Here is a 16,034-nt window from a genome sequence, read left to right as displayed (position 1 = left end):
ACCCTCTCATATTTTTGTCTCTACAGTTCTGACCATCCATGTGAGAAGGAACCGCCTGGACAGCATCCAGAGACAGAACCTGCGTAGAGGGCTGACCCAGGCTCTGAGTAGAGCTCTGAATGACACCACTGCCCAGGCTCAGGTCAGTAGGACTCACACTTACTCTCTCTTTCTCTGTATGTATCTATCTCTCTCTCTCTGTCTTTGTCTCTGTCTCTCTATATCACTATCTCTCTATCTCTCTCGCTGTCTTTGTCTCTGTCTCCCTATATCTCTCTCTCTCTGTCTCTCTATATCACTCTCTCTCTCTCGCTGTCTTTCATGTGTGGTGTAGCCTCTGCTGAGTCCTCAACAACTGGATGTTCTGGTTTTCAGAGGAAATGAAAAAAGAGAGCCTGTGAACTGACTTCTGCTTTTGGACATAACAAGGTGACCGCAGGGCGACATAACTCCTCCTCCACATTTACTGGATTGGTTGAACAGACCAGAATATAGGGGATCTAGTTCCAGGTGTTTCTCTTACGCCTGCTACGTTAGGGGATGTGTGTTAAGATAGAGGACGCGGGTCTGGGCAGAGGAGATGTAGTCGTTGTTTGTGTGCGAAAAATGTACTTGGCCGAAACCTGTACTCAGTGACTAAGGCAAAACACCTTAAAGACTGGGAAAACGCCCACCTCACACATCTGAGGATATAGCAGCTAAAATAACAGCATGTTACCTAGAGAAGCAGATCTCCATGAATAAGGAAGGACCATACAGGGATCCTCATGTAGGTTAACTGTGAGGATCGATGAGGATTCATTTAGAAATTAGGCTGACAGAATATGTCCCTGAAGGTATGGGGTCGTGATGTCACATCCTAGGGACTGCACCAAGATGAAAACCAGATAAGACAGCAAACTGTGTGACCCCAGGTGAGAAACCAAGGGCCCTGTTCAGTCACCACTGGTTACCAAGTTACCTGGAGAAGTCTAACAACACAGTACTCTCTTCCGATTGAACCAAGGGCCCTGTTCAGTCACCACTGGTTACCAAGTTACCTGGAGAAGTCTAACAACACAGTACTCTCTTCTGATTGAACCAAGGGCCCTGTTCAGTCACCACTGGTTACCAAGTTACCTGGAGAAGTCTAACAACACAGTACTCTCTTCTGATTGAACCAAGGGCCCTGTTCAGTCACCACTGGTTACCAAGTTACCTGGAGAAGTCTAACAACACAGTACTCTCTTCTGATTGAACTAAGGGCCCTGTTCAGTCACCACTGGTTACCAAGTTACCTGGAGAAGTCTAACAACACAGAACTCTCCTCTGATTGAACCAAGGGCCCTGTTCAGTCACCACTGGTTACCAAGTTACCTGGAGAAGTCTAACAACATAACTCTCCTCTCTCCTCCTCTGTTTTGATTGACATCATGATCATAGGATATGATATTCAGCTGCGTGATGTTGAGTGTTGTCTTTATTTAATGCAGAACCATGTCATTCCAAACTGTCTGCAAAAGGAGCAATATTTTCCCCCAAAACACATTGCTACCAGGTTTAGGTTCAATACAGCCGTTCAGCCCCTGGGTTTGAAAAGCTCACTATTTCTTTTCAGTGATGATATGGACACATCTATACAACACAATAACCGCCTGTCTGCGGATTAAACAGTCACCGCTCTTCTTGCCAGAATCATTCTCCTTCCCAATAAGCCTGTAATACCGCCACTCAATGTGGCTTTGGATCAGGAGGACCTCTTGGTTATGATAAGAGAGACTACTGAGACACTGTGTGTGTGTGTGTGTGTGTGTGTGTGTGTGTGTGTGTGTGTGTGTGTGTGTGTGTGTGTGTGTGTGTGTGTGTGTGTGTGTGTGTGTGTGTGTGTGTGTGTGTGTGTGTGTGTGTGTGTGTGTGTGTGTGTGTGTGTGTGTGTGTGTGTGTGTGTGTGTGTGTGGAGAGGAGAGCATTTTTTATGTAAATGCACATCCATGAGAAATTATCCCTTTCAATGTCTGGAAATGAATTTGGTACTGAAAAGCAACATGCGTTTCTAATATGGCCTGGAGATTAATGGAACAGCAATGTGATCCCTGTGTAACAGACAGAGTATTTGTCTCCACACAGACTCCACTGGATCTGAGTACCTTCTGATGAGTGTGCTTGTGTATGTGTGTGTTTTCAGGTGCAGTGGGACTGTGTATAATATTATTTCCCTGAATGAAGTGGGACTGATACCAGTGTGAAGGTCATAGGAACCTTCAGGAGTCATAGGCATGTGGTACTGCAGGTCTCATGTTTCTCTCTCCCTGTCTCTCTGTCTCTCTCTGTCTCTCTCAAGTTTGAAGTTTAATGTCACTTGCACAAGTGTAGTGAAATGCCTTTCTTCCAAACCCAACGATACGGTAATAAATCAATCAATGTACTGTAGCACTAAACTAACATAAGCTCCAACAATCACAGACAATAAATAAGAAATAAGAAGAACAGGAGAAAGTATGGCGCTACCGTGGGGCAAAGAAGTATTTAGTCAGCCACCAATTGTGCAAGTTCTCCCACTTAAAAAGATGAGAGAGGCCTGTAATTTTCATCATAGGTACACTTCAACTATGACAGACAAAATGAGAAAGAAAATCCAGAAAATAACATTATAGGATTTTAAATGTATTTATTTTCAAATTATGGTGGTAAATAAGTATTTGGTCACCTACAAACAAGCAAGATTTCTGGCTCTCACAGACCTGTAACTTCTTCTTTAAGAGGCTCCTCTGTCCTCCACTCGTTACCCGTATCAATGGCACCTGTTTGAACTTGTTATCAGTATAAAAGACACCTGTCACAACCTCAAACAGTCACACTCCAAAGCAGCTTGGTTTGAAGAAATCAACTGTGGGAGCAATTATTAGGAAATGGAAGACATACAAGACCACTGATAATCTCCCTCGATCTGGGGGTCCACGCAAGATCTCACCCCGTGGGGTCAAAATGATAACAAGAACGGTGAGCAAAAATCCCAGAACCACACGGGGGGACCTAGTGAATGACCTGCAGAGAGCTGGGACCAAAGTAACAAAGCCTACCATCAGTAACACACTACGCCGCCAGGGACTCAAAGCCTGCAGTGCCAGACGTGTCCCCCTGCTTAAGCCAGTGCATGTCCAGGCCCGTCTGAAGTTTGCTAGAGAGCATTTGGATGATCCAGAAGAAGATTGGGAGAATGTCATATGGAAACCAAAATAGAAATTTTTAGTAAAAACTCAACTCGTCGTGTTTGGAGGACAAAGAATGCTGAGTTGCATCCAAAGAACACCATACCTACTGTGAAGCATGGAGGTGGAAAGATCATGCTTTGGGGCTGTTTTTCTGCAAAGGGACCAGGACGACTGATCCGTGTAAAGGAAAGAATGAATGGGGCCATGTATCGTGTGATTTTGAGTGAAAACCTCCTTCCATCAGCAAGGGCATTGAAGATGAAACGTGGCTGGGTCTTTCAGCATGACAATGATCCCAAACACACCACCCGGGCAATGAAGGAGTGGCTTCGTAAGAAGCATTTCAAGGTCCTGGAGTGGCCTAGCCAGTCTCCAGATCTCAACCCCATAGAACATCTTTGGAGGGAGTTGAAAGTCTGTGTTGCCCAGCAACAGCTCCAAAACATCACTGCTCTAGAGGAGATCTGCATAGAGGAATGGGCCAAAATACCAGCAACAGTGTGTGAAAACCTTGTGAAGATTTACAGAAAACGTTTGACCTCTGTCATTGCCAAACAAAGGGTATATAACAAAGTATTGAGAAACTTTTGTTATTGACCAAATACTTATTTTCCACCATCATTTGCAAATAAATTCATTGGATTTACTTTCTCATTTTGTCTGTTACAGTTGAAGTGTACCTATGATGAAAACTACAGGCCTCTCTCATCTTTTTAAGTGGGAGAACTTGCACAATTGGTGGCTGACTAAATACTTTTTTGCCCCACTGTATATACAGGGTCAGTTCCAGTACCATATTTACAATGTGCAGGGATACTGGAGTGAGAGAGCTACAGTGCCTTCAGAAAGTATTCAAACCCCTTAACTTATTCCACATTTAGTTTTGTTACAGCCTGCATTCAAAATAGATTGAAAAAATTCACCCATCTACACACAATACTGCATAATGACAAAGTAAAGACATGTTTTTAGACATTTTTGCAAATGTATTGAAAATGAAATACAGAAATACATCATAGGTTTTCACACCCCTTAGTCAATACATATTAGAATCACCTTTGGCAGTGATTACAGCTGTGAGTCTTTCTGGGTGCGTCTCTAAGAGCTTTTGCACACCTGCATTGTGCAATTTTAGCACTTTTTAAAATTCTTCATGCTCTGTCAACTTAGTTGTTGATCATTGCTAGATAGCCATTTTCATGTCTTGCCATAGATGTCCATGCCGCTTTAAGTCCAAACTGTAACTAGGCCACTCAGGAACATTCAATGTCGTCGTGGTAAGCAACTCCAGGGTATTTTTGTCCTTGCATTTTAGGTTATTGTCCTGCTGAAAGGTGAATTTGTCTCCTAGTGTCTGTTGGAAAGCAGATTGAACCAGGTTTTACTCTAGGATCTTGTCTGTGCTTAGCTCTATTACATTTATTTTTGTCCTAAAAAACTCCCTAGTCCTTGCCCTTGACAAGCATACCCATAACATGATGCAGCCACCACTATGCTTAAAAATATGAAGAGTGATACTCAGTGATGTGTTTGGTTGGATTTGCCCCAAACATAACACTTTATATTCAGGACATGAAGTTAATTTCTTTGCTAAATTTGTTTGGTATTACTTTAGTGCATTGTTACAAACAAGATGCATCTTATGGAATATTTGTATTCTGTACAGGCTTCCTTCTTTTCACTCTGTTATTTAGGTTGGTGTTGTGGAATAACTACAACGGTGTTGATCCATACTCAGGAGAAAACTATCACAGCCATTAAACTCTAACTGTTTTAAAGTCCCCATTGGCCTCATGGTGAAATCCCAGAGTGGTTTCCTTACTCTCTGGCAACTGAGTTAAGAAGGACGCCTGTATCTTTGTAGTAACTGGGTGTATTGATACACCATCCGACGTGTACCAATAGGGGCCCTTCTTTGCGAGGCATTGGAAAACATCCCTGGTCTTTGTGGTTGAATCTGTGTTTGAAATTCACGGCTCAACTGAGGGCCCTTACAGATAATTATATGTGTGGGATATAGAGAGGAGGTTGTCATTCAAAATCGTGTTAAAACACTATTTCTGCACACAGAGTGACTTATTATGTGACATGATAAGCACATTTTTACTCCTGAACTTATTTTTCTAAAAAACAGAATTCCACTTTGACATTATGGGGTATTGCGTGCAGCCCAGTGACACAAATTCTAAATTCAATCCATTTCAAATTCAGGCTGCAACACAACAAAATGTGTAAAAAGTCTATGAATGTGAATAGTATCTGAGACACTGTTGATAGTTTACAGGGAGGGGTAAGTGACTAGGCGTTAGCATATAAACTCAGCAAAAAAAGAAACGTCCTTTTTTCAGGACCCTGTCTTTCAAAGATAATTAGTAAAAATTCAAATAACTTCACAGATTTTCATTGTAAAGGGTTTAATGAACCATATACAATTCACGAACATGCACCTATGGAATGATCGTTAAGACACTAACAGCCTACAGAAGGTAGGCAATTAAGGTCACAGTTATGAAAACTTAGGACACTAAAAGAGGCCTTTCTACTGACTCTGAAAAACACCAAAAGAAAGATGCCCAGGGTCCCTGCTAATCTGCGTGAATGTGCCTTAGGCATGCTGCAAGGAGGCATGAGGACTGCAGATGTGGCCAGGGCAAAAAATTGCAATGTCCGTACTGTGTGGCGCCTAAGACAGCGCTACAGGCAGACAGAACGGACAGCTGATCCTCCTCGCAGTGGCAGACCACGTGTAACAACACAGGATTGGTACATCCGAACATCACACCTGCGGGACAGGAATAGGATGGCAACAAGAACTGCCCAAGTTACACCAGGAACACACAATCCCTCCATCAGTGCTCAGACTGTCCTCAATAAGCTGAGAGAGGCTGGACTGAGGGCTTGTAGTCCTGTTGAAAGGCAGGTCCTCACCAGACATCACCGGCAACAATGGGCACAAACCCATTGTCACTGGACCAGACAGGACTGGCAAAAAGTGCTTTTCACCGACGAGTTGCAGTTTTGTCTCACCAGGGGTGATGGTCGAATTTGTGTTTAATGTCGAAGGAATGATCGTTACACCGAGGCCTGTACTCTGGAGTGGGATCGATTTGGAGGTGGAGGGTCCATCATGGTCTGGTGCAGTGTGTCACAGCATCATTGGACTGAGCTTGTTGTCATTGCAGGTAATCTCAACGCTGTGCATTACAGGGAAGATATCCTCCTCTCTCATGTGGTACCCTTCCTGCAGGCTCATCCTGACATGACTCTCCAGCATGACAATGCCCCCAGCCATACTGCTCATTCTGTGCATGATTTCCTGCAGGACAGCAATGTCAGTGTTCTGCAATGTCGAGCAAAGACCCCAGATCTCAATCCCATTGAGCACTTCGGCGACCTGTTAGATCGGAGGGTGAGGGCTAGGGCCATTCCCCCCAAAAATGTCCGGAAACTTGCAGGTACCTTGGTGGAAGAGTGGGGTAACATCTCACAGCAATAACTGGCAAATCTGGTGCAGTCCATGAGGAGGAGATGCAATGCAGTACCTAATGCAGCTGGTGGCCACACCAGATACTGATACTGTTACTTTTGATTTTGACCCCCCCTTTGTTCAAGGACACATTATTCCATTTCTGTTAGTCACATGTCTGTGGAACTTGTTCAGTTTATGTTTCAGTTGTTGAATCTGGTTATGTTCATACAAATATTTACACGTTAGATTTTCTGAAATAAACGCAGTTGACAGTGAGAGGACGTTTCTTTATTTGCTGAGTTTATGACAGAGTAGCAGCAGCGTAATGATGATTGTATGTGTGTTTTCGAGTATCAGTCCTGTGATTGTGCATAGAAACAGGGGAAAAATACAAGTCAAGTCCAAGGGTCAACTCAGATAGTCCATGTAGCCACTCTTTTCGATAGTAACATCTGACAAAAATATCTAAAGACACTGAAGCAGTAAACTTTGTGAAAATGTATTATTGTGTCATTCTCAAATCTTTTGGCCACGACTGTAGAGGTTAGGCTAGGAAAAACTCTCTAGAAAGGCCAGAACCTAAGAAGAAACCTAGAGAGGAACCAGGCTATGAGGGGTGGCCAGTCCTCTTCCGGCTGTGCCGGGTGGAAATTCTAACAGAACATAGTTAAGATGTTCAAATGTTCATAGATGACCAGCAGGGTCAAATAATAATACGTGGTTGTAGAGAGTGCAACAGGTCAGCACCTCAGGAGTAAATGTCAGTTGGCTTTACATAGCCGGTCATTCATAGTATATATCTACCGCTCCTGCATAGTATATCTACCGCTCCTGCTGTCTCTAGAGAGTTGAAAACAGCAGGTCTGGGACAGGTAGCACGTCCGGTGAACAGGTCAGGGTTCCATAGCCGCAGGCAGAACAGTTGGTGCAGTTGTAGAACTTTTTGAGGATTTGAGGGCCCATGCCAAACCTTTTATTTTTCCTGAGGGGGAAGAGGTGCTGTTGTGCTTTCTTCACAGCTGTGCCTACAGGGAGGGGGTTTAGTGACCTGGCCGTGAATGAACCATTTAGGTCCTTAGGGATTTGGACACCGAGGAACTTTAGACCCACTTTACTGCAGCCCCGTTGATGTGGACGGGGGCGTCCTCACACCCCTGTTTCCTGTAGTCCACCATCAGCTCCTTGGTCTGACTGATGTTGAGGGAGAGGTTGTTGTCCCGGCACCTACTGCCAGGTCGCTGACCTCCCTGTAGGCTTTCTTATCATCGCCGGTGATCAGTCCTACTACCGTCGGTGTCGTGAGCAAACTTGATGATTGAGTCGTGCATGGCCACGCAGTTGTGGGTGAACAGGGAGTACAGGAGGTGACTAAGCACACACCCCTGTGGGACCCCCGTTTGGGGGTCAGTGTGGCGGAGGTGATGTTGCTACCCTCACCGCCTGGGGTTGGCCCGTCAGGAATTCCAGGCTCTCTCTCTCTCTCTCCTCTGTTCTTTCTCCATCTCTTTTTCTCTCTCTTTCTCTACCTCATTCCCTCTCTTTCTCTGTCTCTCTCGCACCGTAGCACTTTCCAGCTAGCACATAACGTTCTGAGAACCATATGTTTCTTAAAGTTGGTGAGAGCGTGGTTGTCCTATGGTAATTTTGCATACAACCTTCCCACAATGCGCTGGGAATGGTGCAGGATACCCAGCTAGCACACAACATTTTGAGAACCATTATGTTTCTGAGGTGGGAATTTCAGTACTTCAGCATAACGTTTCCTCATGGTTCTATTTCAAGTAATGTTCTCAGAATGGGCAGAGAATGTTAAGAAACATTGTTCTTCTGGGGGAATTTCAGTACTTCAGCATAACATTTTCTGCAGGTTTCCTCGTGGTTCTATTTAAAGTCATGTTCCTCATAACATTAAGAACATTTTCCATAAAAAAACGAAAAGAAATCATTAACGTTTAAAGAATGTTATTTTAAAACCTATACATTCTGTTCTCATTCTATCCTCTCTTGTTAAGTGTGTTGGCCGTGCACACTAATTGGCCACACCTGATCGTAGTGCTTGTTTCCTTTGAAATGGGGTCTGTTTAAATAGACTGAAATGAACTGCTTTGCATGAGTAAAAAACATAGCATCATAGCTCCATTCTAAGGTGTTGAAGTGGACTAATTCCATACTAAGAGAACAGAAGATCATAGGTTCAAATCTCACTGATGCGGTGCCATAAAAATAAATGTGCTTGCATGATTAATGCCTGAGCAAATGCATTTCCATGTCTCCTATCGATGCTTAGAGTTCTAAACAGTTACTTACCTTCAAATAAACTATCATTTCTGTCCTCAGAATGTTGATAAAACCTCCCAGGAAAACTTTCAGGGAACCATAGTAGAATGTTCTGAGAACCTCCCTGCAACCTTAAATGTATGTTTCCAGAACTGGCAAACATGTATGTTCCCACAACTTCCAAGGAACCAAATGTGCTAGCTGGGTTGTCACTAATCTAAATATGAGTAAATATTTATTTTACAGTCATCCAGTGGTCAGTCCCAGGGGAAAATGTTTTGTTTGTTTTTAATTACAGAGCAGAGATGGTTACTAGGAATGCTCTAGAGGGGGAAGGCCGGAAAGAACGACGAGGAGCAGCAGATTAAATGACTTTCAGTTGGCAAGACCAGAGGAAAGCTATTGTAACAAAGTGAAAGCTTCTGGCCATTAAATGAAAGATTTTCATTGAGGTGAAAAGAGTAAAATGCTGAACTGACTGAAGTACTTCAAGATAATCCATTGATGGTCTTTCACATCGGCCAGATAGACTTAGGAGGGTACGTTACCACTCAGCGACTTTTGCTGAAACCCAGTCTTTGAATAACGGCTGGGCTGGTGTAGTGATGGTGAATGGGTCCGTTCATAACAAGGCTTGATTGTGAGGGGAATACTGTCGACTCATGGTAATATCAAGACTGTATGGGCTCTCAGTGTGGTACTGTCTGTCATCAAAGGATGAGGGATTTGATCTGTTTCACTTCTCTCACACAAACTCTCTACCTCTCTCTCTCTCTACCCCCCCTCTCTACCTCTCTCTCTCTCTCTCTACCCCCCTCTCTCTCTCTCTCTCTCTCTCTCTCTCTCTCTCTCTCTCTCTCTCTACCCCCCTACCTCTCTATCTATCTCTCTCTCTCTCTCTCTCTCTCTGTCCTCTGTGTAATGTACAACTCTCTGTCCTCTGTGAAATGTACAACTCTCTGTCCTCTGTGTAATGTACAACTCTCTGTCCTCTGTGTAATGTACAACTCTCTGTCCTCTGTGTAATGTACAACTCTCTGTCCTCTGTGTAATGTACAACTCTCTGTCCTCTGTGTAATGTACAACTCTCTGTCCTCTGTGTAATGTACAACTCTCTGTCCTCTGTGTAATGTACAACTCTCTGTCCTCTGTGTAATGTACAACTCTCTGTCCTCTGTGTAATGTACAACACTCTGTCCTCTGTGTAATGTACAACTCTCTGTCCTCTGTGTAATGTACAACTCTCTGTCCTCTGTTTTCGCTTGCCTTTCTCATTCCGTCTCCCGTTCCCATGTTCCCATTCCCATCTTCTCTCTTTCTATGAGACTCTCTTGTTCTCCCTCTCTCACTATCCTTCTGTTTCACAAGCAGTCAAAATATCCACTCCTACAACCCTACAACCAGCCAGTTGATTAGATGATCGATCATGCTTACTGATCCTGATAACAGATCCCTATTTCACTCTCTCAGGTGGAGACTGTGTTCGGCTCTCCCAACGTGACGGTGGGCTACCACGTAATTGGAGCAGACATGGTGTACCCGCCCTCTGTGGTGGTCGAGGCACTTCACTCCTACGGCCGGGATAGGCTGATGGGTGACGTGCGACAGTTTGTCCCCATGGTAACGGCGCTGCCCAACACAGCCGCACCATGGAAATCCAGCCCAGCTATCAGCCTCCAGCTCAAAACAGGTCTGATGGTTTAGAGTGGAGGAATATGTTTAAGATCATGTTATTAAGGAGACTGCAGGATATTAGTCTGCCCTGTGTTCATATACCAGACATGTTATTAAGGAGACTGCAGGACATTAGTCTGCTCTGTGTTCATATACCAGACATGTTATTAAGGAGACTGCATGACATTAGTCTGCACTGTGTTCATATACCAGACATGTTATTAAGGAGACTGCAGGACATTAGTCTGCACTGTGTTCATATACCAGACATGTTATTAAGGAGACTGCAGGACATTAGTCTGCACTGTGTTCATATACCAGACATGTTATTAAGGAGACTGCAGGACATTAGTCTGCTCTGTGTTCATATACCAGACATGTTATTAAGGAGACTGCAGGACATTAGTCTGCACTGTGTTCATTACCAGACATGTTATTAAGGAGGCTGCAGGACATTAGTCTGCTCTGTGTTCATATACCAGACATGTTATTAAGGAGACTGCAGGACATTAGTCTGCACTGTGTTCATTACCAGACATGTTATTAAGGAGACTGCAGGACATTAGTCTGCACTGTGTTCATTTACCAGACATGTTATTAAGGAGACTGCAGGACATTAGTCTGCACTGTGTTCATTTACCAGACATGTTATTAAGGAGACTGCAGGACATTAGTCTGCTCTGTGTTCATATACCAGACATGTTATTAAGGAGACTGCAGGACATTAGTCTGCACTGTGTTCATATACCAGACATGTTATTAAGGAGACTGCAGGACATTAGTCTGCTCTGTGTTCATATACCAGACATGTTATTAAGGAGACTGCAGGACATTAGTCTGCTCTGTGTTCATATACCAGACATGTTATTAAGGAGACTGCAGGACATTAGTCTGCTCTGTGTTCATATACCAGACATGTTATTAAGGAGGCTGCAGGACATTAGTCTGCTCTGTGTTCATATACCAGACATGTTATTAAGGAGACTGCAGGACATTAGTCTGCTCTGTGTTCATATACCAGACATGTTATTAAGGAGACTGCAGGACATTAGTCTGCACTGTGTTCATTTACCAGACATGTTATTAAGGAGACTGCAGGACATTAGTCTGCACTGTGTTCATATACCAGACATGTTATTAAGGAGACTGCAGGACATTAGTCTGCACTGTGTTCATATACCAGACATGTTATTAAGGAGACTGCAGGACATTAGTCTGCACTGTGTTCATATACCAGACATGTTATTAAGGAGACTGCAGGACATTAGTCTGCACTGTGTTCATATACCAGACATGTTATTAAGGAGACTGCAGGACATTAGTCTGCACTGTGTTCATATACCAGACATGTTATTAAGGAGACTGCAGGACATTAGTCTGCACTGTGTTCATATACCAGACATGTTATTAAGGAGACTGCAGGACATTAGTCTGCACTGTGTTCATATACCAGACATGTTATTAAGGAGACTGCAGGACATTAGTCTGCACTGTGTTCATATACCAGACATGTTATTAAGGAGACTGCAGGACATTAGTCTGCACTGTGTTCATATACCAGACATGTTATTAAGGAGACTGCAGGACATTAGTCTGCCTGTGTTCATATACCAGACATGTTATTAAGGAGACTGCAGGACATTAGTCTGCACTGTGTTCATATACCAGACATGTTATTAAGGAGACTGCAGGACATTAGTCTGCACTGTGTTCATATACCAGACATGTTATTAAGGAGACTGCAGGACATTAGTCTGCACTGTGTTCATATACCAGACATGTTATTAAGGAGACTGCAGGACATTAGTCTGCACTGTGTTCATATACCAGACATGTTATTAAGGAGACTGCAGGACATTAGTCTGCACTGTGTTCATATACCAGACATGTTATTAAGGAGACTGCAGGACATTAGTCTGCTCTGTGTTCATATACCAGACATGTTATTAAGGAGACTGCAGGACATTAGTCTGCACTGTGTTCATATACCAGACATGTTATTAAGGAGACTGCAGGACATTAGTCTGCACTGTGTTCATATACCAGACATGTTATTAAGGAGACTGCAGGACATTAGTCTGCACTGTGTTCATATACCAGACATGTTATTAAGGAGACTGCAGGACATTAGTCTGCACTGTGTTCATATACCAGACATGTTATTAAGGAGACTGCAGGACATTAGTCTGCTCTGTGTTCATATACCAGACATGTTATTAAGGAGACTGCAGGACATTAGTCTGCACTGTGTTCATATACCAGACATGTTATTAAGGAGACTGCAGGACATTAGTCTGCACTGTGTTCATATACCAGACATGTTATTAAGGAGACTGCAGGACATTAGTCTGCTCTGTGTTCATATACCAGACATGTTATTAAGGAGACTGCAGGACATTAGTCTGCACTGTGTTCATATACCAGACATGTTATTAAGGAGACTGCAGGACATTAGTCTGCTCTGTGTTCATATACCAGACATGTTATTAAGGAGACTGCAGGACATTAGTCTTCACTGTGTTCATATACCAGACATGTTATTAAGGAGACTGCAGGACATTAGTCTGCTCTGTGTTCATATACCAGACATGTTATTAAGGAGACTGCAGGACATTAGTCTGCTCTGTGTTCATATACCAGACATGTTATTAAGGAGACTGCAGGACATTAGTCTGCACTGTGTTCATATACCAGACATGTTATTAAGGAGGCTGCAGGACATTAGTCTGCTCTGTGTTCATATACCAGACATGTTATTAAGGAGACTGCAGGACATTAGTCTGCTCTGTGTTCATATACCAGACATGTTATTAAGGAGACTGCAGGACATTAGTCTGCACTGTGTTCATTTACCAGACATGTTATTAAGGAGACTGCAGGACATTAGTCTGCACTGTGTTCATTTACCAGACATGTTATTAAGGAGACTGCAGGACATTAGTCTGCTCTGTGTTCATATACCAGACATGTTATTAAGGAGGCTGCAGGACATTAGTCTGCTCTGTGTTCATATACCAGACATGTTATTAAGGAGACTGCAGGACATTAGTCTGCTCTGTGTTCATATACCAGACATGTTATTAAGGAGACTGCAGGACATTAGTCTGCTCTGTGTTCATATACCAGACATGTTATTAAGGAGACTGCAGGACATTAGTCTGCTCTGTGTTCATATATCAGACATGTTATTAAGGAGGCTGCAGGACATTAGTCTGCTCTGTGTTCATATACCAGACATGTTATTAAGGAGACTGCAGGACATTAGTCTGCTCTGTGTTCATATACCAGACATGTTATTAAGGAGACTGCAGGACATTAGTCTGCACTGTGTTCATTTACCAGACATGTTATTAAGGAGGCTGCAGGACATTAGTCTGCTCTGTGTTCATTTACCAGACATGTTATTAAGGAGACTGCAGGACATTAGTCTGCACTGTGTTCATTTACCAGACATGTTATTAAGGAGACTGCAGGACATTAGTCTGCACTGTGTTCATATACCAGACATGTTATTAAGGAGACTGCAGGACATTACATTTACATTACATTTAAGTCATTTAGCAGACGCTCTTATCCAGAGCGACTTACAAATTGGTGCATTCACCTTATGACATCCAGTGGGACAGTCACTTAACAATAGTGCATCTAAAACTTAGGAGGGGGTGGATCTAGAAGGATGAGAGGGATTACTTAACCTATCCTAGGTATTCCTTAAAGAGGTGGGGTTTCAGGTGTCTCCGGAAGGTGGTGATTGACTCCGCTGTCCTGGCGTCGTGAGGGAGTTTGTTCCACCATTGGGGGGGCCAGGGCAGCGAACAGTTTTGACTGGGCTGAGCAGAGCACAGGGAGCTGTACTTCCTCAGTGGTAGGGAGGCGAGCAGGCCAGAGGTGGATGAACGCAGTGCCCTTGTTTGGGTGTAGGGCCTGATCAGAGCCTGGAGGTACTGAGGTGCCGTTCCCCTCACAGCTCCGTAGGCAAGCACCATGGTCTTGTAGCGGATGCGAGCTTCAACTGGAAGCCAGTGGAGAGAACGGAGGAGCGGGGTGACGTGAGAGAACTTGGGAAGGTTGAACACCAGCGGGCTGAAGAACAGTTCTGGATGAGTTGAAGGGGGGGTTTAATGGCACAGGCAGGGAGCCCAGCCAACAGCGAGTTGCAGTAATCCAGACGGGAGATGACAAGTGCCTGGGAATTAGGACCTGCGCCGCTTCCTGTGTGAGGCAGGGTCGTACTCTGCGGATGTTGTAGAGCATGAACCTACAGGAACGGGCCACCGCCTTGATGTTAGTTGAGAACGACAGGGTGTTGTCCAGGATCACGCCAAGGTTCTTGGCGCTCTGGGAGGAGGACACAATGGAGTTGTCAACCGTGATGGCGAGATCATGGAACGGGCAGTCCTTCCCCGGGAGGAAGAGCAGCTCCGTCTTGCCGAGGTTCAGCTTGAGGTGGTGATCTCTAGACTACACAATTATCTTTGATGATGTAGCTAGCTAAGTAGTGGTGTCTGTAATGAAATGAAGTGAAAATCATCCACACTGATATGTCTGCCAGACATGCAGAGATGCGATTCGCCACCTGGTCATCAGAAGGGGGAAAGGAGAAGATTAATTGTGTGTCTGTCTGCATAGCAATGATAGGAGAGACCATGTGAGGTTATGACAGAGCCAAGTGACTTGGTGTATAGCGAGAATAGGAGAGGGCCAAGAACAGAGCCCTACCAGGGGGACACCAGTGGTGAGAGCAGACGTGGTGAGGAGACAGATTCTCGCCACGCCACCTGGTTAGGACCAGACCTGTCAGGTAGGACAGGACAAGTCCAAGCGTGTTCATATACCAGAGATGCCCAACTCAGAGAGGGTGGAGAGGAGGATCTGATGGTTCACAGTATCGAAGGCAGCCGATATGATCTAGAAGGATGAGAGCAGAGGAGAGAGATTAGCTTTAGCAGTGCGGAGCGCTCTGTGTTCCTCATGATACAGAGGAGAGTTATTAAGGAGTTGAATGACATTAGTCTTGAAACCTGACTGATTTGGATTAAGGAGACTGTTCAGTTCATATACCAGAGAAGGTCATTCAGAGAGAGATAAGGAGAGCTGGACATTAGGTCTGCACTGTGTTCAAGAGTTTTGGAGAGAAAAGTTCATATACCAAGAAGGGATACTGGTCTGTTAATTGTTGACATCGGAGGGATCAGGACATTAGTCTGTAGGTTCATATACCAGACATTTTTTCAGAAGGCTCTGTGTGCAACTGCTCTGTGTTCATATACCAGACATGTTATTGAAGACTGAAGGACATTAGTCTGCAACTGTGTTCAGGGATGACATGTTATTAAGGAGACTGCAGGAGGCACTGAGGTGCAGGACATTAGTCTGCTCTGTGTTCTCCGGAAATGGTCTGGATATAAGACAGAGGACTGCAG

At 44.1% G+C, this 16,034-nt stretch overlaps 1 protein-coding gene across 1 annotated transcript in view; it reads left to right on the top strand.

Moving 5' to 3' along the window:
- Nucleotides 1–25: 25 nt before the first annotated feature.
- Nucleotides 26–16,034, top strand: part of kiaa1549lb (KIAA1549-like b) — a gene marked incomplete at its 5' end in the record, with an annotated part of 191,024 nt that continues 175,015 nt past the window's right edge. Inside the window, 2 exons of the mRNA XM_046335003.1 lie at nt 26–142; nt 10,408–10,627. Coding sequence (XP_046190959.1) covers nt 26–142; nt 10,408–10,627 — 337 coding nt within the window. The remainder of the gene's footprint in view (nt 143–10,407; nt 10,628–16,034) is intronic.

The sequence above is a fragment of the Oncorhynchus gorbuscha genome, unplaced genomic scaffold (genome assembly GCF_021184085.1).
Source record: "Oncorhynchus gorbuscha isolate QuinsamMale2020 ecotype Even-year unplaced genomic scaffold, OgorEven_v1.0 Un_scaffold_643, whole genome shotgun sequence".
NCBI classification, from domain to species: Eukaryota; Metazoa; Chordata; class Actinopteri; order Salmoniformes; family Salmonidae; genus Oncorhynchus; species Oncorhynchus gorbuscha.
The sequence above is the reverse complement of the archived record's forward strand: the minus strand, read 5'-3'. Positions and strand labels throughout refer to the sequence as shown.